Source organism: Lithobates pipiens, unplaced genomic scaffold (genome assembly GCF_037356315.1).
Source record: "Lithobates pipiens isolate NorthernLeopardFrog02 unplaced genomic scaffold, aLitPip1_a1.2 Scaffold_19, whole genome shotgun sequence".
NCBI classification, from domain to species: Eukaryota; Metazoa; Chordata; class Amphibia; order Anura; family Ranidae; genus Lithobates; species Lithobates pipiens.
The window spans coordinates 239,216,535-239,239,877 of NW_027507764.1; the positions used below are offsets into that span (position 1 = coordinate 239,216,535).

At 44.8% G+C, this 23,343-nt stretch overlaps 1 protein-coding gene across 2 annotated transcripts in view; it reads left to right on the plus strand.

Annotated features, from left to right (window-relative positions):
- The window catches only part of SLC12A7 (solute carrier family 12 member 7), a 684,227-nt gene that overhangs the window by 511,329 nt on the left and 149,555 nt on the right, over nt 1–23,343 (plus strand). For both annotated transcript variants that reach the window (XM_077491822.1, XM_077491823.1), the window contains exons 19-20: nt 8,293–8,462; nt 15,717–15,848. In XM_077491822.1, coding sequence (XP_077347948.1) covers nt 8,293–8,462; nt 15,717–15,848 — 302 coding nt within the window. The remainder of the gene's footprint in view (nt 1–8,292; nt 8,463–15,716; nt 15,849–23,343) is intronic.

Genomic DNA, 23,343 nt, shown 5'->3' on the forward strand with positions numbered 1-23,343 from the left:
AGTGTCGGTGACGAGCAGTGTTCCCGGGGAACACGCCGCCACCGACGTGCACGCGCAGCGCGCTCGCGATCGCGCGCATGCGCCGTGCACGTAGGGGGTGTGACCATCTGTGATCGGCCGTGACTTCATCACGGCCGATCACGTGGTAAACAGCCATAACGAATGGCTGTTCACCCCCTTCGGTGGCGAGCGGTGTCTCCGTGACACGCCGCCACCGAAGAAACAGGGATGCGCGCGCACGATCGCGCGCATCCCTGTTTAAACGGGAGGCCATCATATGACGGCCTCCCGCCACAATAGCTGCGCCGTCTGGCCGTCATTTGACGGCCGGCGGTCAGCAACTAGTTAATAAATAGTGCTAGACCCAGAATACTGATCCTTAAACCTGAAGGTGTTCAAAACCTGCGTCACAGGTATGGATTGCTGGAAGATGACCATCTGGCTTCCAGGTTCAACAATAAAGTAGACAGCTTAATCTATGCCTTTATTTACCTTGAAACGCCTTTCTTGCTGCTTCGAGCAATCAAGTTGAGGGGCATTTCAGTGATCCTCATACTTTTGGACTGGCTGAGATGGATGTGGAGCTAATTACATTTCTGCCAAATGCTCCATGAGCTCTTCCAAAACGCACAGGTCTCTAGTCTCAAGGCCCAGCGTTTCACCCTGCTTCAAGATCGCTGGCTTTAACAGTATGTTTTGTTTTATTATTATTTATAAGCATATAGAAGACACAATAATCCAAAAGAACAGGCTCCAGTACAGTGCTGGTTACATAAATGAGAGACTAATCAAGGGGATCTCATCCAGGCAAAATCAAATGGCTTGTAAAGCTCAGAAGCATAGTACAACATTTGTAACAAAGTAGTGTAAAGAGCTTAGAAAAAAAAGGGGGGGTGGGACAATGAAGACTCAAATAAGAGCCTAGTACCTGAACCTACTGGGTCCAAAGAACAGCATGATTATTAATGCAGGGTTCTGAGGGACAGAGGCATGTCTGGATCAGTAGTGCCCATGATGCAAACCGCTAAAAAGTCTTCCTGAAAGGCTATTTGAAACAAGAAACTTTTATCCTAGGAAACTCTGTGACGAATCCTGCCCATTTTGCAGGTATGCCTGGAACAGCATTAGCTTATCAAGGGTCAGAGCTTGGTTCTTGTAGTCTTATTAAAGACAATGTAGGCAGAGAAAGAAATACTCCTGTGCTTGTGTAGGCGTTGTTGGTATAGAGTGGTAGTACTTACAAAAGAATAAAAGTAGAAGATGATCAAGCGTTTCCCACTGCCTAAACTGACCAGGCGTGGTCTGACGAAGGCCAATTGGAAGAAAAGAGGTGGAAGGCGCAGGATCAAATGCTTGGATCAAGATAATACATTTTTCCTATACAAAAATAGATAAATGCATATAAAAAAGTTCCTACGTATTCATAAAAGCTGGGTTAGAAAATATACACATTAAAAATTAAAAGTTTAAATGTTAAATATGCCCATGTAAGGGCAAGTACTCAAAGGCCTACTTATGAATTTCGAGGGGTTCCCTCTTCATCAGAGCCTTGAAAAAAGGAGAATAGTCTGTACCATATGGTAGACTAACATAAAAGGAATGGCTAGTTGGGAGGTGTATCGCATGGCATGTGATCAGTTCTCCTTAGCTCTAGAGCTGTCCACATCCCAGCGCTCTAAACAGGCTAGATATCAAATATGTGTATATTACAGAGCACATATTAAAAGTTGGCGTTGTATACTACACCATGCAGACCAGAGACATATAATTAAAAGTGGAATTAATATGTTAAAATACATAAAAAAACTAAATGTAGACCTGTTAAGGTTTTTTATTTTTTTTTAGAAAAAGTAGTAGTAATACTACTACCAGTATTTAAACATTAAAACATTAGAGAGCCGTTAAAAATTATTTTCCTTATGGAATTGTTTAAAATCTAGTTTAAAGCTTGCGAAGAACATTGCTATATATATATATATATATATATATATATATATACATATATATATGAGAGATAAAAGCACATATACATATGTTACACGATGCACATATGCATATGCATGTATATATGTCAACATAGCGTGCACACATATGCATACAAAACTGCACACGCAAAGAACACGCATCTGTTCTATAAGGTAAAAGTTGCCAGTGTGTATTGGCTGGTGACAAAAGTAAAGCGACTGTTATGTGAACATATCGGTGTGCAATCGGGGCACATAGACACATACGTGCAGAAGTGTGTGCATGGAATGAGCTTATAAAAGTGCATGTTGCAATAAATTGAGGTGAGAAACTGGTGAGTGTGTATGAGGGAACTGAATCACACCTACCTATGTGGTGTAGAGAGATGTATTTCTCTTTCTGTGTGGGTCTGTCAAATTGTACCTACAGAAAAAGACACAAGGGATGGAACAGGGAAAATTGGACCTGGGAGGGATGAATCCATAGAGTGAGTGAGACATTTGTATTACTGACCTGCATCCAAGATTTGTGAGGGAACTGCAGCCTGCGTGCATCACTGATAAAGCAGAAGGCAGTTGCTTCTGTGGGGATTCTGAGTGCCTCTTACCAGAGAGTTGCCTTTTGCTATGAAAAAGTTCTTGGCTGTCTCTATCATATGGGACATCGGCCATGTTTGAACACAGAAGTGCGGGCTTTTTTAAGAGCCAACAGTGGGTGGGTCCATGGGGCGGGCTTGTAGACCCTAATGGCAGACATGAGTGGATAGATCTCTCTGTGGAACGCACGCCATTGCGTGAATGGGCGTGGTCGTGTGTTTCAGAGACTGTTCGTATGTCCAGTAGTCAGCCTTATCCTATAAGGGACTGGTCTAAACATACGGTGGTCTGCAGGGAGCCAGATCGCTGTGTAATAATGACTGTGCATGTGGCAGCTCAGGACGGTGGGCATGTGACTAGTCTGTGTGAGCCAAGGAGCAACCAATTCACTCCCTAGATCGCACACCAGCACAGTTGTAGGAGGAGCCACAGATGACAAGCCAATCCGTAGTGCACAACCAGTGGGATTTCCCTGTCACATTGATAGTAGTGTTGACCTGCAGAGAGTAATTTCAATTCCAACTGGTGACTAATTGCAAATTACAAGATGCAAACAGTAATGAGAAATGCAGAAATAAACTGATGTTAAATTTTGATAATACATTTTAATAATAAATGTTTATTAACCACTTGCCTACTGGGCACTTAAACCCCCCTCCTGCCCAGACCAAATTTCAGATTTCAGTGCTCTCACACTTTGAATGACAATTACTCAGTCATGTAATACTGTACCCAAATTAATTTTTTTGTCCTTTTTTCCCCACAAATAGAGCTTTCTTTTGGTGGTATTTGATCACCTCTGGGTTTTTCATTTTTTTTGCGCTATAAATGAAAAAATACCATAAATTTGAGAAAAAAAAACAAATTTTTCTTAGTTTCTGTGATAAAATTTTGCTAATTATTAATGTTTCTTCATAATTTTTTGCCACAATTTATACTGCTACATATCTTTGGTAAAAATAACCCACATTAGTGGATATTATTTGGTCTTTGTGAAAGTTAGTCTACAAGCAATGGTCCAAATCATACAAAATTGATCACATCTGATTTACTGGTGGCTTATTTCTTGCGACCCAAACAAGCCGGGAAAGTACAAATACCCCCCAAATGACTCCTTTTTTTTAAATAAACATTCCAAGGTATTTAGTAAGATGCATGGTGAGCTTTTTGATGTTGTCATTTTTTCCCACAATTCTTTGCAAAATGAAGATTTATTTTTAATTTTTTCCACAAAATTGTCATTGTAATAGGTTATTTCTCTCACTTGGCATGTGTATACCACAAATGATGCCCCAAAATAAATTCTGCTACTCCTCCTGAGTATTACGATACCACATGTGTGGGACTTTTCCACAGCCTAGCCACTTACAGAGGCCCAACATGCAGGGAGCACCATCATGTGTTTTAGGAGCATAAATTACACATCTAACTTGTTGACTACCTATTACACTTTTGAAGGCCCTGGAGCACCAGGACAATGACATGTGACACTGATGTGGCACTGATACGTGGCACTGATGTGACACTGATGACAGATGCCACTAATACGTGGCACTGACACGTGACACTGATGACAGATGGCACGAATATGTGGGACTGATGAAAGATGGCACTAATACGTGGCACTGATGACACGTGGCACTAATATGTGGCACTGATGACAGATGGCACTAATACGTGGCACTGTTGACAGATGGCACTGATACCTGGCATTGATGACACGTGACACTGATGACAGATGGCACTATGTGGTACCGATGACACGTGGCACTGGTGACAGATGGCACTTATACATGGCACTGATGACAGGTGGCACTTATACGTGGCACTGGGGACAGATCACACTGACAGGTGGCACTGGGGACAGGTGGCACTGCCATGTACTGTGGCACTTTATTTTCCTTTTTTTTTCTTTTTTCTTTTTCTTTTTTTACTTACGGCTGCAGCCGTTCATCTCTCCCTCCTCACACGCTGTCTGTGTGAGGAGGGAGAGATGGCGATGAGAGATGACCTCATATGTTTACATATGAGATCATCTTTCATTGGACACGCCGATCGTGCTGTAAACAGCCGCTGTGATTGCCCATTTACAGCGATCTGTGACTGGCTGTGTCTAAGGGACAAGGCCAGCACAGAACTTCCCCGATACGCTCTTGAGGGAGTGCGCAGTGCGGAAGTAAACAGGAGGATGTCCAGCGACGCCCTCCCAGCAGTTAGCGTCCGCGCTGTAGCCGTCTTTTATAAAAAATGATAATAATACAAATGTATAATAATAATAAAAATATAATAAATATATAATAAAAAAGGAGGGGGAGGAATACTGAGGGCCACAAATGAATGTGGAGAACGAAGTAAGAGTAATGGATGCCATAAACTCATAAAAAGGTTTGCATAGCTTAGAGCAAATCTGGCTCCCATGGCTGTCCCTCTGGTTTGTCTATAGTACTCACCCACAGAGGAAAAAATTATTTTGGATGAGACAAAATTCGATGTAGTCGAGGAGGAATTGGGTTTGTAGGAGGTGCATGTTGCTCCTTGACAAATAATGTCCCCCCTTATCAGTTTGTCTGATATCTTCTCTGTCTTGAAAATTCTTGATGATATCTTTTGGGACGACTTCATTCTTGTCCGTGGTATGTACAAATTTGCCATTGGGGTGGCTTTTTTGGCAGATCTTTTTTATCTCATCTAACACTATTTCGTAAAAGATCGGAATGTCACAAATCTTGGATGCAGGTCAGTAATACAGATGTCTCACTCTATGGATTTATCCATTCCCTATATGAACTGATATTGTCACAATTGATATATACCAGCAGTTTAGGTCATCCCTCCCAGGTCCAATTTTCCCTGTTCCATTCCTCTTGTGTCATTTTTTCTGTAGGTTCAAATTGACAGACCCACACAGAAAGAGAAATGCATCTCTCTACACCGCATAGGTAGGTGCAATTCAGTTCCCTCACACACACTCACCAGTTTCTCACCTCAATTTATTGCAACAGGCACTTTTATAAGCTCATTCCATGCGCACACCTCTACACGTATGTGTCCCATTTGCACGCTATGTTCACATAACAGTCACTTTACTTTTGTCACCAGCAATACACGCTGGTGACTTTCACCTTATAGAACAGATGCGTGTTCATTGCGTGTGCGGTTTTGTATGCGTAGGTTTGCGTGTGGACCTGTGCAACTATGTGCACATGCATATGCACATGTGCATTATGTATATATATGTGTGTGTGTGTGTGTGTGTGTGTGTGTGTGTATGTATGTACAATATATATATATATATATATATATATATATATATATATATATATATATATATATATATATATATATATATATATATATATATATATATATATTGTGTTTAAATTTGTTAATGTATATTTTGCATACTGTCTATCCACACGTGCACTTTATCTGTAGGTATGTTTAGCAAACCCACCGCAGCAAGTAGCAATATTCTGCACAAGCTTTAAACTATATTTTAAAGAATACCATAAGGAAAATACCATTTCTCTTTCGTTCATTGACGGACACAGCTCCAGTAATCTTGACCGTAGGGTTATTACGCCACCTTCAGGAGAGGACTAGGCAGAACATAGTTACATAGTAAGGTTGAATAAAGACACCAGTCCATCCAGTTCAACCTGAGTGAGTGTCTACAATTGTGCCTATCCCTGTACATTGCACACTCACATCGGTCCCTACCCTCAAGGAGCCCACAATCCAAGGTCCCCGTTCATATACTAGGGCCAATTTTGGACAGAAGCCAATTAACCTACCCGCATGTCTTTGGAGTGTGGGAGGAAACCGGAGTACCCGGAGGAAACCCACGCAGGCACAGGGAGAACATGCAAACTCCAGGCAGGTAGTGTCGTGGTTGGGAGTCGAACCAGCGACCCTATTTACTGCTAGGCGAGAGTGCTAACCACTACACCACTGTTCCGCCCCTTAATACATGTGAAATACAACAGAACTTGCAGTTCCGCTCAGGGGGTAATAACCCCTCAGCCTGCTTCCTGCAGCTCAGCTCAGTTTTTTTCTGCCTAGTGAAGGAGAAGGGCCTAGGCTCCCTGCGGGACCATTAGTCCTGGGAATCTCTGGATTTTTGCCTTTTGAGCAAGATTTTAAGATCTGTGATCTGCTATCAACAGCCGGCTGGGTGACAGGCTGGATAATCTAGATCCTTGTAGTCTCCCCAGCCTGGCCATTGAGCGCGCGCAGACCCTAGGTACGCGCTGGGTCGACCACAACATGCCCCTCAGGCTCCAGGGGCGGCCGGTGAGCGCAACGCTCCGGGGCACACATATGATCGGACTACTGATGTCTTTGTCAGTGTGCCGTGGCCAACAACCACCCTGTTCTGCTCGGGAGTAGGTCGGTGATGGGATGTCCCCTGCTCGTCCGGATGGTAAGTACAGCTCTTCCTGCCTCGGCGGGATTGTGCAGCTGGGCATTCCCTGGGAGGTCAATTAGGGAGTCCTTCTCCTCCCTCTCTTCTCTTCCTGTCCCTTCCCCCCACCTCCGTGGGGGATGCTGCATGGCTGGGCTGCTGAGTGGTGTGTGTACCTGAGCCAGGGGCCTCCGGGGAGCTCTGACCTTGGGTTGGGGGCTGCGCTGGTTGTCTGTATCCTTCGGTGTCTGTGGTCTCTCCTGGGTGTCTGGTGACTCTGCATGTGCTGTCACCATAACGCTGTTCTGCCTCCATTATCTCTGTTCATTCACTGTGTACAGTTGCTTGTCGGCCATTTTCTGTGTGTCTCTGTGGAAAGCATGGTCGAGGGCCATTTTCCTGAAGTTTGGCGGCCATTTTCCCTGTGATTGTCCCTTATACTGGGTGGCCAGCGGCCATTTTGTTATAGTTCGGCGCGGTTTTTATCCTCAGCGCTGGTCCCTGTTGCTCTGAACAGCGCGTTTTTTTTTTGTTGCTCTGGACACCTGGGAGCTGACACTGGACACAGGCACCTGTAACAGAACGGCACAGCAGTCGGTCGGGGTGGTGAGTTCTGTGGTGTGGGCCCCTCAGTCTAAAGCAGCTAGGAGGGTGGGATTGTGCACCTGTCCTAAGTCCCCAAGGATGGCAGACAGGGTGGGTCAGCATGGCTTCAAGAAACTGCGGTTTCTTGCAACCTGCTCATCTGCAAACAGTGCAGTGCCTTTGGACGCTTTGTCGGCGGTCCTTGAAACAAGTGGCAATAATACAGTGATCAATTCTAAATATATGCACGGTCACTGTACTAATGACACTGGCTGGGAAGGGGGTTAAACATCTAGGGCAATTAAATCGTTAACTGTGTGCCTAGCCAGTGTTTGTGTACTATATGTGCTGCTTTACTAGGGGAAGAGATGGATTCTAGTCATTGCTTTGCAGGAACACAGAAGCCACTCCTTTCCCCCTGTCAGAACAGTGATCTGCTTTGCTTACATAAGCAGATCACCATTTTGTTTTGCTTACCAATGATCGGTGGGTGACGGAGGACATTGAGTGCGAAGAACCACAGCAGAAGCAATCCCGCTGGAAGCGCACGCATACCCCTTGCAGGTGGAAAAGCAGAATCTTGTGTGTATATATACATGATCCTGTGCACAGCTGCCGCCTTGTAGCAGTAAAACTGCCAGGGGGCAGTTGGCAAGTGGTTAATTAGATGGATGTAGGTGAAATATAATTCATATGTGTCTCAAAAAATGAATTTAATTGTAAATTTTTGTGTTCCACCAGATACAGTACGAGATGCTACAACAGCTCAGCAAGCATTACTTGTGGCAAAGAACATTGATTCATTTCCTGCCAAACAAGAGCGTTTCAGTGAGGGGAATGTTGATATTTGGTGGATTGTTCATGATGGTGGAATGCTAATGTTGCTTCCTTTTTTACTGCGCCAACATAAAGTAAGCTTTTTTGAATGTCAGTACTATTCTGTGATATTGACATTGAAATTTGTAGTGCTAAAATTTTAAATTGGCCTATAAGTGCCACACCCCTATTTGCCCTTCAAAAAAACTAGCAATGACTATCATGGCAGGACTTTGAAGGCACAACACAAATTAACATTTTAAAATATAAAGTTTATTTAACATTCACAAAATCCATAATTTTTAAATCCTGAATTTTGTGAATGTACAATAAACTTCATATTTTTAACTGTTGTGCCTTCCAAGTTCCGCCATGCTTAGTCATTTTTAGTTCTTTTGTAGTGCTAAAATCATGCGACTGTTTAAAATATGTGTAAGACATTACTGTATACAAGTGTGAGCACTGATTACACCTGTACAGTGTTACATGATTTTGCTTCTTCTTTTTTTTTTTTCAAAGAACAAGAATGAACAAAATGTAGCCACAATCAACACAAGCAAAAATCTGCAACTTGATTTTGACCTTGCAGTAGGCATGGGCCCTTCTGGTTACTGCACCCTAGAGAACTTAAAGCAGAAGTAATGCCAAAGCTCGTTTGGCTATACTCCTCCTATGGATCACAGAAATGCAGTTCATTCAGCACTCCTGTGACCTGTTTACAGCAGGCAGCGGGCAGAAGTCTGCTGACGTTACAGAGCTGGTCCAGTCTCGGGCAAGATTGTGACAATGGAGTCGCAATCAGATAAACACCTAGAAGAAGCCCTCTCCCGAGGGGGTTACCTTGCGGACGTGCTCCCGAGTTCATCATTCGGCATCCATAGCCGCTGAATATATGACTTAGCCCCGCCCCGGCGCCTGCATCATTGGATTTGGTTGACAGCAGCGGGAGCCAGTGGCTGCGCTGCTATCAATCTATCCAATCAGGACATGAGACACCGACTGGAGTTAGTGTGCTCATTCCTGTCGCGCAAATTTCGGGGTTCAGGTAAGTCTAAGGGGGGCTTGGGCACTGCTGTGTTAAAAAATGTTTTTCACCTTAATGCATAGAATACCACAGGACCCACTGACAGGCCAGATTTTAAGTATTACCTTGGGAAGGTGCAGACTATAATACTGCAATCAGTGAGCAGCAAATGATATCACCTGTGATGTATTTGCTATCTTGCAAACCTGGCCTGTTAGTGGGTTCTGAGGACAGGCGTTGAGAGCCACTGTCTTAAAGTGCTGCACTAGAGGAGAAAAGAGGGGGGGGAGAGAGGGGTGAAAAAGAGGTGGGGGAAACAGGGATTGGTGTGTCAAAATTGAGGCTAATTCATATCAGATGAACACAAGAGTGTAGAAAACACATAAATGTGATATAAAAATTCAGATCACAATCTATCTATATAAGTGGACTCTTTCCGGTGCAAAAGTGCTTAAATAAATTGTGTGCGAAATCAATAAATATAAACGGAGAACTGTATGATCAAAATAAAATAAAAACCAGGACGCTTTTCATTTCAAGCTCAAAAAAATTGTCCATATAGGCTAATGCCATATAGAGTGCAACGTTGTGATAATCCAAAGGAAAATACATATAAAGTGCAAGTGTCAGTTCTCCGTTTATATTTATTGTTAGGGATGGCCTTGCGGTTCGCCCGGCGGTCGGTTTGCGGCGAACTTTGCTCGTTTGCGATTCGCCAAACCGGCGGACTTCTGGTGCTGTTCGAGGCGGACATATTCGTTTACATTGTGAAGAACTTTGACCCATGACACATCCATCATGGGGTACAGGACAGCCAATTGAGACATTTCAGCACATGGTAATACCCCCTACCTTATAAATAGACCTGATCTGGTGGCCATTTTACTTTCTATCTTTTGTCAGTGTAGGGAAAGGACGCTGTGTGGAGCAGGGACAGTCAGTAATCACTAGCTATTACTATTAGGTCCACAAAGGTCCTTTTAGGGACTGGTATAGGTGTACAGTATATAGGGTTGTAATACACTTATAATATACTTTTTTTCAAATATAGAAAGCATAATATAGTGCACTGCAGTGCTGCTGACCGATTCTGCAGCTGTCGTTTCTCAGTGTAGGGACAGTTTGGTGTTTGAAGCAGGGACAGTCTGTAATTCACTAGCTACTAGCTAGCTACGATTAGGTCCACAAAGGTCCTTTTAAGGACTGTATTAGGTGTACAGTATATAGGGTTTTAATACACGTATAATATACTTTCTTTCAAATATAGAAAGCATATTATAGTGCACTGCATGCAGGGCTGCTGACCGATTCTGCAGCTGTCGTTTCTCAGTGTAGGGACAGTTTGCTGTTTGGAGCAGGGACAGTCTGCAATTCACTAGCTACTAGCTAGCTACTATTAGGTCCTCTAAGGACTGGTATAGGTGTACATTATATAGGGTTGTAATACACGTATAATATACTTTCTTTCAAATATAGAAAGTATATTATAGTGCACTGCATGCAGGGCTGCTGACCGATTCTGCAGCCGTCGTTTCTCAGTGTAGGGACAGTTTGCTGTTTGGAGCAGGGACAGTCTGCAATTCACTAGCTACTAGCTAGCTACTATTAGGTCCACAAAGGTCCTTTTAAGGACGGGTATAGGTGTACTATTTGGTGTGCAGTATATAGGGGTGTAATATACGTATAAAATGCTTTCAAATATAGAAAGCATAGTATAGTGCGTTTCCACTGTGCAGCATTGTGACTGCTGAGCAGTTCTGCAGCGATACTATAAAGAGTGACAATCGCAATTAGAAAAAAGTATTATAACTACTGGTGTGATAGACCAGTGGCCCCCCAAAACGACAAATTGAAGTGGGGTGTTATATACCTTCTTCCACATATACTGCATTTCTCTAGAGACTTTTGTCACAGGGTCATTTAAAAAATGACAGGCAGAGGAAGAGGCAGGACCTTCCACAGGGGTGGTAGGGGTAGGGCAGGAACAACAGGCTTGAGCCAAAATGGCAAATTACAGAAGGTGCTGGTGTTAGTGCTCTCTATCTCGGTGCTGGTGTGGTGTCGGTGCTCTCTATCTCGGTGCTGGTGTCAGTGCTCTCTATCTCGGTGCTGGTGTCAGTGCTCTCTATCTCGGTGCTGGTGTCAGTGCTCTCTATCTCGGTGCTGGTGTCAGTGCTCTCTATCTCGGTGCTGGTGTCAGTGCTCTCTATCTCGGTGCTGGTGTCAGTGCTCTCTATCTCGGTGCTGGTGTCAGTGCTCTCTATCTCGGTGCTGGTGTCAGTGCTCTCTATCTCGGTGCTGGCGTCAGTGCTCTCTATCTCGGTGCTGGCGTCAGTGCTCTCTATCACGGTGCTGGTGTCAGTGCTTTCTATCACGGTGCTGGTGTCAGTGCTCGGTTCACAAACATTTGGGTATGTTTGCGGATCGCTTTCGCGAAACGTTCCGTCGGAAGTTCGTCCATCACTATTTATTGTCATATTTATTGATTTCACACACAATTTATTTAAGCACTTTTGCACCGGAAAGAGTCCACTTATATAGATAGATTGTGATCTGAATTTTTATATCACATTTATGAGTCTTTTACACTCTTGTGTTCAAATATTCTCATTTATTTTGGGTTTGAATAACCCTTTCCAGTGCATGCAGCAATACCCTCCCTTACCCATCGAATTGGTTGGCGCAGAGATACCTCTATTTTATTTTTACTGTCTTAAAGTGTTATTAAACCCTAGGTGCAATTACAGCAGTTGGTTTGGACACTTGCCTATTATACTACTGCTTGTTTTTCTTTAAAAGCATATTCTTCTCAACTGATCCAGTGGAATACTGCTGCTGCAGGTTTCCTCCTTGTGTAGCTCCATTTTCTTTGGGGAGATGAAGACACCCTCTGTGTGCTCCCAAAAGAGAGAGACTCAAAACCTACATTAGGAGACTGCCTGCACCAGCATGCACATGCAGAAAATCTTCTCCCTGTATTGCTGCCGGGGGGGCATGCTGCATGTCGGGTGGAACATGTAACATGTTCCCAAAGGTGAACTTATCCTTTACAAAATGCTTATAATTAGCCATGTATACAAGCACAGCTTCTGAGGTGTTTGTTTCCTTGAAATTCTGATTGGGGCGCAGGCAAGTAATTGTAACTTCACATACAGCACATTCCCACAAGGATGGGCCCAAGGATGATAATGAATTTGAGGCTTTAGTACTTTAACCTTGCTGATTGATGGAAGAAAACACTGATTTATTATTTGGACAGACAATTATAATACAACAAGGTTCTTCAGCGCTGCTGGGAGCTGTGGGTCCTGTATGAAGCTGTGACAAGCCACAAATGTTGTTGGACCAGACCCAGTGCAGCTGCCAAAACACTGGTACAAAGTAACATAGGAGCTAAAACTATGATGCAGCTCTCAATGGGTTATAGTCCAGAAAAATGTATGTGGAAGCAAAAAAAGGGTGAAAAAAATATTTATTTACAACAAATGATATCAAAGCTCAGTGATAAAGCACAACAGTTCACAACAGTGAAAAAATCTCCAAAAACATTGATAAAAAGCCAATAATACCACTGGTGACTTTTGGGTAAGAAGGGGTTAATTCCATCTGGAGGGCTCGTTGGTAGAGCATGGGGGGAGGGGAGGCCCAATAACCATGCTGAACAATGGAAAGCCTGGTCTGGAAAGGTGGAGCCCATTGACTGCTGGCTTATGGCAATGCTGTGCCCAGTGACAGTGTTTCCATAGTGTGGGGAGACACTGCACCAGTCACTGCAATAGCAATAGAAGCATATAGACGGATGGAGCTCTCGAGACCGGGGAAACCAAGTGGCTCGTCTGGATGGCATCAGCACCGGGCCGGAGGTGGAAGAGGAACCCTGTGGATCACAAGCTATGGCGTTGCCATTACTACATCTTTCGCACTCCTGCGCTTTGTCAAAGTCACGGAAAAATGGCAACAGCACCTATTTGAGCCCAGAATGGGAGTGGAGAGTGGGAGGGAATATTGAGCCTGGGGATGGTTGTTAACCCCTCCTGACTATACAAACTATTATGGGCGCTACTATTATGACATCTAACAAAGATGTCCTTATCAAACAGGCTGATAAAGTGAGTGGTCTGGTAGTCCAAAACAGAACAGACTACCTCCAAGAGGCTTATTGGTTGTTTACTGATACTTAGTATAAACTTTCATCTGACCCTCTTGCCCAATACCAATTAGACCTCACAACCCTGGTGGATGCAGCCTGGAGGGATGGGGTGCGCAACAGAAGGGGGAGAGGGTTTTACTCCCTTACTTATTTTTATCATCTTCCCAAGGTACACAAAGCTTGTGTTTTTCTAATAACATAATTTTATTTACCGTATATACTCGAGTATAGGCCGACCCGAATATAAGCCGAGGCCCCCAATTTACCCCCAAAAAAACTGGCAAACTTATTGACTCGTGTATAAGCCGAGGGTGAGACATGCCTGTCCATCCCTGTGTGTGTGTCCGTCCATCCCTGTGTGTCCGTCCATCCCTGTGTGTCCGTCCATCCCTGTGTGTCCGTCCATCCATCCCTGTGTGTGTGTGTGTCCATCCATCCCTGTGTGTGTGTGTCTCCATCCATCCATCCATCCATCCCTGTGTGTGTGTGTCTCCATCCATCCACCCATCCCTGTGTGTGTCTCCATCCATCCACCCATCCCTGTGTGTGTGTGTGTATGTGTGTGTGTGTGTGTGTGTGTGTGTGTGTGTGTGTGTGTGTGTGTGTCCAGCCTACCTTTGTCCCGAGCCTCCGTCCCGTGCCTTGCCTCCTTGCCTCCGTTCCGTCCCGTGCCGTGCCTTGCCGTCGTGTCGTGCCTTGCCTTGCCTCCGTCCCGTCCCGTCCCGTGCCGTGCCGTGCCTTGCCTTGCCTTGCCTTGCCTCCGTCCCGTGCCCTCTTCGGCGGCCATTGTAAAATTCAAAAGCCGCGCCTCCTCCTTCGCCTGTGATAGGCGGAACACTGAATTTCCCAGCAGCCTGTGTTCCGCCTATCACTGCCTTCGTATCATCCTCGTCCGTAGTACGAGGATGATACGATGTCCGTGATAGGCGGAACACAGGCTGCTGGGAAATTCAGTGTTCCGCCTATCACAGGCGAAGGCGGAGCCGGAGGCGCGGCTTTTGAATAGAATGGCCGCTGTCTGTCTGCTCGACACGCTGATCGAGCGGGCAGACAGCGATGACTCGAGTATAAGCCGAGGGGGGCACTTTCAGCCTCAAAAAAGAGGCTGAAAATCTCGGCTTATACTCGAGTATATACGGTAATCATTTATGCTTAATAGAGCATTTCATAGTAATAAAGCCCATAATAGTTTGTATGGTCAGGAGGGGTTAAAAACCATCCCCAGGATAAATATTCATGCCCACTCTCCATTCCCATTCTATGCTCAAATAGGTGCTGTTGCCGTTTTTCCATGACTTTGACAAAGTGCAGGAGTGTGAAACATGTAGTCATAGCAACGCCATAGTTTGTGATACACGATATTCCAATGCGTTCCTCTTCTGCCCCTGCACCCAGTGCTGGCGTCATCCAGATGCGCCTAACTCTTTTGACTGCGCTGGGCTTCCCTGGTCTTGAGAGCTCCTCCCGGCTGATCACTCTTTTCCATCGGCTTTCTCCTGGCCCATATGCTTCTATTGCTATTGCAGTGACTGGTGCAGTGTCACCCCTTGGCATCACCATCGCTGGGCATAGCAATTCGCCATTAGCCAGCAGTCACCGGTCTCCACCTCTCCAGGCTTTCCATCATTCAGCATGATTCTTGGTGCCCCCCCAATGCTCTACCACAAGCCCTCCAGATGGTATTAACCCCTTCTTACCCAGGAGTCACCAGTGTGGTATTGTTGGCTTTTTATCAATGCTTTTTGGAGAATTTTTCACTAACTTATGTTTTATCACTGAGCTTTGATGGCTTTTGTTGTTAACTTGACTTGACTTTTCCACTTGTGCAATAAATCCTTTTTTGCTTCCACTTACATTTTTTTGGACTATAACGTTGAGCGCTGCATCATAGTTTTATACAATTGTAATACAATCTCAAATTCATCATCAAATGTTTGCCTTTGCTTTGAGGTCTAGCAATGGGATTGCATTTCTCTGTACCATTAAAAAGAAAAAAACTCACCTTCGGCAGCTTTATGTGGGTTCAGTGCTGGAACTGCCAACGCTAAAAAAGCAAAAAGCTCAGGGGAATTCAGTCATTAAATGTATATGCAATTGTCTGTCTGCATTGTTTGCTCTCCTCAATATAGTACATAAAGGGTTATCTAATATTTAAACATTTTTAACCAAATTTAGGTTTGGAGAAAATGTAGAATGCGGATATTTACTGTTGCCCATATGGATGATAATAGTATTCAGATGAAAAAAGATCTTCAGATGTTCTTATATCATCTACGCCTTGATGCTGAGGTTGAAGTTGTAGAAATGGTTTGTACTTTTTTTTTATCATTATATTAAATATTTAATATGGGTTTGCTAAGGAAATCGCATTCATTTTTCACACTCAATCTCCTGACCTAATCTGTAAAGATAAATTAAGAATGGAATTTTCGTGTGCTTATATTCCAAAATATCTGTAAAGAATATTAGACCGAACTCCTCTCTAAAGACAAGATTGCTATGTTTGACATTTTAGAAGGTGAAGGGACTGCCAACAGTATGTAATATGAAAGTATGTGCAATAATCTATTACCAAACACATTTAGAAATTTGCAAGGAGTTACTGCAGACTACCTTACCAAATAAAGCCTTGTTTTGCAGATTTTATATTGTGCCATTTCTCATACATTGAGGACTTGGCATTTTGTGTGAGATTAGGCATTGATTGTGACATTAAAGCGGAGGTCCACCCTAAAGTGGACCTTCCGCTCATCGGAACCCTCCCCCCCTCCGGTGCCACAATCGGCACCTTTCGGGGGGGAGGGGGGTGCAGTTACCTGGATAATCCAGGTAACTGCACCCACTTCCGGGATAGCTCTCTGCGGAAAGGGGCGTAACTTACGCCCCTTTACGCAAGTGCCCCGCTGCCTGCTGGGAAACACACAGATCCCAGAGGCAGCGGGGAGCGTCCTTATTGCGCAGCGCGATTCGCGCATGCGCAGTAGGGAACCGGGAAATGAAGCCGAAAGGCTCCATTTCCTGATTCCCATACTCAAGATGGCGGCGGCAGGACCCGACAGGCGACCTAGAGATCGGCTTCGGTTGCCGGCATCGCGGGCGCGCTGGACAGGTAAGTGTCACTATTTTAAAAGTCAGCAGCTGCAGTATTTGTAGCTGCTGGCTTTTAAAAAAAAAAAAAAACGCGGAGTCCCGGTGGACTCCCGCTTTAAGGAATGTTGTGTCTAGACATGTAGATAGTGTGCCAGTTGCACTAAACACTGCTGGTCAACAGGATACAGGCGAACATCCAGTAAGCTACCAGACTACATCTTTGCAGCTATGTGACCTTCTTCACATTGATGCGATTTGGTATGCAATTTAACATGTCAAATTGGATACCAAATCGGTGGCAATTGCCGGCAATGGCACCATCCAAATCGGTGCAATGCTGCATTTGTGACCTGCACAGATGTCTCTGAAATCGCCTCACAAAGTCGGGACTGACATGTGCGAATGAAATGGTGCGAGTTCAGCTGAACTCGCACCATTTCATTCCCACAGTCAGTGTGAACCTGGGATCCAGGAAACATAATGAGTCTAGCAGACAATGCTGGAATGTAAATTACTAATTGCCTACACAAGCACTAATGGAAAAGTATAACTTTAATATATATTTAATATTGGTTATTGAGCAGTGCCTGTTTCAGGCACTGAAACAGACCAGTCAGAAAATGTTCCATTATGTTCTGCAGATCAAACTTGTGTTTTTGTATTTTCACCCCTATTCTGTAAATCGCACAAATTGTGGCAAGGACAGAAACTCATAGCAACCAGTCAATTTTCCATATAAGTTATTGCACTTTGCATATTACAGTTGCTTAGCTCTGCTTTATTGCTTCTCTTCATCTTCCTTTTAGTGGAAAGTGGAAGTCCAGGAAGGAATGTGTCACAGTGCACCGTTTATAGGTTAGGTTAACCTTGTGCTATAACTGGCCAATGCAGACTAGGGGCCCCAGTAGTTTATAATATACTTGGGTCAATTCACTATTTAAATCAGAGGTCCACCCACCACTGCAAAAATTAAAAGCTAACAACTACACATACTGCAGCTGCTGGCTTTTTAATAATAGGACACTTACCTGTTCTGGAGTCCAGCGATGTCAGCACCACAGCTGATGTTTCCATAAGCTGTCGGGTGCATGCCGTCACCATTGCAAGTAGGAGAACCCGGCAGTGTAGCCTTACGGCTTCCTGCCCTACTGTGCATGTGCGAGGCTCTGCTCCTCTCCTACTGGCCCAGCAACAAGGGAGGAGGAGGGAGCCGAGCGGTGACCTCAATATTCCCCCCCCCCCCCGAAATGTGCTAATTGTGGCACCGCAGAAAACAAATGAGCAGGAGTTCCACTTTTGGGTTGAACTCCGCTTTTAGAACCAAATACATTTTCTTTAATGTGGTGTATAAATAACCCCAAAGCTACTTTAAAGTGGTTGTAAACGTCAGACATTAAATATGAACAAAGTACATCCTTTTCTTCTATACTGTGTACTTGCCTCAATCCAAAGCACTGGTTGATTTCTCTCTGCTATCTTGTTCTTGTGTTATCCGCACGAGCCACTTCTTGCAGCTTTCCCTGACACAGAGAAATACCTCGCCTGCCCTGCTGTGACTGATATCCACAGGTCTTCATGTTCTCTGTGTACTGGGGGGGTGAGGTCCCATCCATCCATCCATCCATCCATCCATCCAAGGGCTCAGAGTTCTTTTCACTGAGACTGGCACTTTGAGACCTTATATACCTGCCCTGCTGCTAGAGCTTACTTAATAAATTGAATTGATCTGTGTGTTTAAGAATGATCTACAGAAGAGATGGCAGAAGAGAAACAGGTACAACAGTGTATGAGGATTTGTTTCACTTGTGCATCACTTGATGATACTCACATCTCTGAGTTTACATGAGGGTTTGCAAACACTTTAAAGTCAATTAACATAAATTTAAATAAATAAAACCTTATTTGTCTCATGGTACAGGCATTTTATATTTTAGGAATGTAGAAAATAGCAATCATTGGAAATATGCACTGCCCAGTAAAGGTAAATAAAACTATGTACTGTATGTGATAATGTAATCTCTTAATCGTGCAGTACAGGACACAGGCAAAATATTCATACACTATAGGTTATAGGAACGTACGTTCGGGTGATTAGACACTGGCAAAACATTAGAGAAAATGCCCCCTTTGCACCTCCTCTTTAACTCTTCCCCCTTTCGGCAAGTCCTCTGTTTTTGTGCTAGTGTCTGGTGATAGTCCTCTTCTCCTTCACTGAGAAAATCACCCTATGCTTAACAAGTTTATTATTATTTTTTTTTATTCTTTAAGCTTCAGACTCTTAAGTCACCACATCATTGTCTTCTAATGCCAGCATAGAAGGCGCATATCTGGATGAGCGGTACCTTGCCAAAACTTACGTAGCTATACAATGACCCCCATACTACCCCATACATACACATGGAGTTAGCCACAAGGTGATCTACAGGTCCAGGGTCATGATTAATTGCTATGGAACCTGATCCATGACAACCGTTCTGAAGAAGGCCCACACAACACTTAAAGCGGTTGTATAGTCATATTTTAACTTTTACCCACAGGTAAGCCTATAATAAGGCTTACCTGTAAGTAAAAAGAACATCTCCTAAACCTGTACAGTTTAGGAGATACTCTCGCAATGAGCCGCTGACTTCAGCGGAGCATGCGCTCCGGGGATTCTCGGCTGCAAGTCTGGCAGATGCCAGACCCTGCCGGAAAGAAAACTCCTGCACGCATGCCGGGGAGTGACAACATCGTGGCCCCGGCCACTCACAGCTCCGGAGCCGCGATACCTGGAAGAGGGAGCTGACATGTTCCCTCGGCGTGGACCGAGTGAGATGCCGGCGCCTTGTTCTAAGGTAAGTATTTCATAATGAGCTACTATGCGGTGCATAGTAGCTCATTATGCAAAACGTGAAATTAATGCGCAAGCCACAAGGTCAAAATGTAAATAACAAAGGAACCTAGTGATGTAGCAGCCAACTATATAACTATAAAAATGGTAATGTAGCGTTTACTCAAAATGGCATTGCAACCGTTAAAACTAATAGACCAAAATAAATCCTTCGGAGATTCCAAACCGATAGATCCAAAGAAATAAAGTGTCCTTATGTTGATTTCTTCATCAAAAATTGGATAGCCAGAGATCATCAAACCAATGCTATGGCAATTAATGAATGATAGAAAGGATGAACCACCGCTCCAAAGTAATCCTCGAGGACTGAAGCTCTGTCTCCTATTGATGTGCCCCAGTCCTGACCATTACACACACCATGAGCAAACAAGCAGGACAAAACTCTGGATAGCTACACACTGGAAAAAGACTTGAAATCCCATCTTTAATTGAAACAACGTGGGTCACATCAAGAAAAAAAAAATCCACAGCAAAAGAATAACGGTACAGGAAAATGTTGACGCGTTTCACACCGTAATCAGTGCTTACTCTTAGCTATGAGTAAGCACTGATTACGGTGCGAAACGCGTCAACATTTTCCTGTACCCTGTTATTGTTTTGCTGTGGATTTTTTTATTTTGTTTTGATGTGACCCACGTTGTTTCAATTAAAGATGGGATTTCAAGTCTTTTTACAGTGTGCGGCTATCCAGAGTTTTGTCCTGCTTGTTTGCAATTAATGAATGGCTGTATTTAAAACGAATGTGTGATTAAAACTTAAACAGTAAAACATTTGTAGCTACAATCCTTAACCACTTCAATACCGGGCACTTAAACACCTTCCTGCCCAGACCAATTTTGAGCTTTCAGCGCTGTCGCACTTTGAATGACAATTGCGTGGTCATGCTACACTGTACCCAAATTCGACACGGATGGGCACTGATAGGTGGCACAAATTGGCACTGATAGATGGCACGGATTGGCATGGATGGGTGGCACAGATGGGCATGGATGGGTGGCACAGATGGGCATGAATGGGCACTGATAGGTGGCACAGGTGGGCACTGATAGGCGGCACAGGTGGGCACTGATAGGCGGCATTGTATTATGTTGTACTGTACTAATGGATGCCAATCAGTGCCAAACAATGCATGCCAATCAGTGATGCCCATTGTGGGCACTGATTGGCATCCATTATGGGCACTGATTGGCATCTATTGTGGCACTGACTGGCATCCCTGGTGGTCTAGGGAGGATTACCTTGTCCTGGGCATCCCTGGTGGTGTCCCTGGTGGTCCAGTGTGGGCATCCTCGGGGGGGCTGCGCTGATATTCGATCAGCACAGACCCCCCCTGTCAGAGGAGCAGCCAATCGGCTCTCCTCTACTCGCGTCTGACAGACGCGAGTGAGGAAAAGTCGATCACCGGCTTTTCCTATTTACACTGTGATCAACCGTGATTGGACACGGCTGATCACGTGGTAAAGAGTCTTCGTCGAAGACTCTTTACCGAGATCATAGTTGCAGGGTGTCAGACTGACACCCCGCAATAACGATCGCCGCGATGCGCGCCCCCGGGGGCACGCAGCGGCTCAAAATCCTGATCACGTCATATGACGTCAGATCGGGATTATGAAACCACTTTGGGCCGTCAATTGTCTATAGGGCGGGCGGCAAGTGGTTAAATACGATAAAACTCCAAAGTGCAAAATAAACAATCTGTGCAAATGAGCAAAAAGTTGTGAGTGCAAAATTCCACAATGTGTGCAAAATAGCAAAATTGAAATGGTGCAAAGTCCACAATCTGTGCAAAATAGCAATACAAAAAACAAAGTGCAGCAATAAATGTGCAATAATAAATGTGCCAAGGATGAAATGAACCATGCAAATATCAGCTGGACCAAATTTCACCTAGCACTGTGCAAACAGCAAACATTTAGTGAAAATAAAATTGCAGCAACAAAAAAATATTCAGTGAAGACCAAAATCATCCAAAAAGGTGCTCAGGAAGACCAATGAAAAAAATATAAAAACATCAGTCCAAAATTAAGTGAAAAAAACAGGGTCCCATACTCAGTTACCTTTTGAAAAAGTCACGTGAACAGTGACGCAACACGTGAGGGAAGAGAGTCGGGTGACGTTCGTTTCCGATCACGGCCAGGATTGGTAACATTTTCCACTTCATGCTGTTTGCATCGTCTTAATTGTAAGTGTTTGACCATTTATTAAACTGTCAGATTTTAATTACTACACTATGGAGTCCTCCCTCTCCTTTTTTAACTGCTTGGCTGAATGTCTGGAATTCCCTGGACAGTCCTGACGGAGGATAGAACCCCACAGGAGATGTGTTATCAGGGGGAGCCTGGGAATGGATCGGCCAGTGTTTTGATCTGTAAGGCTGTTCTTTTTCCACATAGAGGTGAGAGGCTGAGGGTAACACTATTCATTTTATACACTGGAGAGTGCTTGGTCGGGGTCACTTGAGTAGCTGATGAACTATATTGCATATTAAAGAGAGATTGTCAGAATTGGATTGCATTGCACCGTGTATGGGACTAGTGATGGACGAACTTCCGATGGGACGTTTCGCGATCCGCGAACGTGCCCAAATGTTCCTTGCGGTTCGCGGCGGACCCCATTCACTTTAATGGCAGGCGAAACCTCCAGGTCATATTTTCAGCCACACAATACTAGCTGTGTACACATAGTCCCACAACATGGACACTGACATACCAGAAGTATTAAGTGAATCTGGGATCGACGACAAGCATTCTTTTTTTATCTGGGAAATTTTAACAATTCAGGAGCGCATAAAGGCCATGGAGGAGAGGCAAGGTCAGGCCAGGCTATGAAGGGGGTGCAGGAGATGATCAGTGCCACAGTCAGAGCAGCGCAGTCTTGTGCCAGTGTCCGTGTGCCAACCTGTGCTTGAGCCCCTCCCTCTGCCCGGCCCTTACCCCCACCTATGTAGGGCTCCACTGTTGTGGTCCGGAGGTGCCAGTCCAGTGCTGATCCTCAGCCATGGCGCTGGCACTGCCTGCTAATTGGCTTCTCCGCTGCTATCTCCCTCACTGTCTGAAACCAGCACCACAATAGAGACTGAGCACTGACACCAGCACCGAGAATAGGGAGCACTGAAACCAGCACCGAGATAGGGAGCACTGAAACCAGCACCGAGATAGGGAGCACTGACACCAGCACCGAGAATAGGGAGCACTGACACCAGCACCGAGAATAGGGAGCACTGCCACCAGCACCGAGAATAGGGAGCACTGCCACCAGCACCGAGAATAGGGAGCACTGCCACCAGCACCGAGAATAGGGATTACTGCCACCAGCACCGAGAATAGGGAGCACTGCCACCAGCACCGAGAATAGGGAGCACTGACACCAGCACCGAGAATAGGGAGCACTGACACCAGCACCGAGAATAGGGAGCACAGACACCAGCACCGAGAATAGGGAGCACTGACACCAGCACCGTGATAGAGAGCCCCGACACCAGCACCGTGATAGAGAGCCCCGACACCAGCACCGTGATAGAGAGCCGTGATAGAGAGCACTGACACCCGCACCGTGATAGAGGGCACTGACACCCGCACCGTGATAGAGAGCACTGACACCCGCACCGTGATAGAGAGCACTGACACCCGCACCGTGATAGAGAGCACTGACACCCGCACCGAGATAGAGCACTGACACCAGCACTGAGATAGAGAGCACCAGCACCGAGATAGAGAGCACCGACACCAGCACCAAAATAGAGAGCAGCGACACCACACCAGCACCGAGATAGAGAGCACTGACACCACACCAGCACAGAAATAGAGAGCACTGACGCCACAC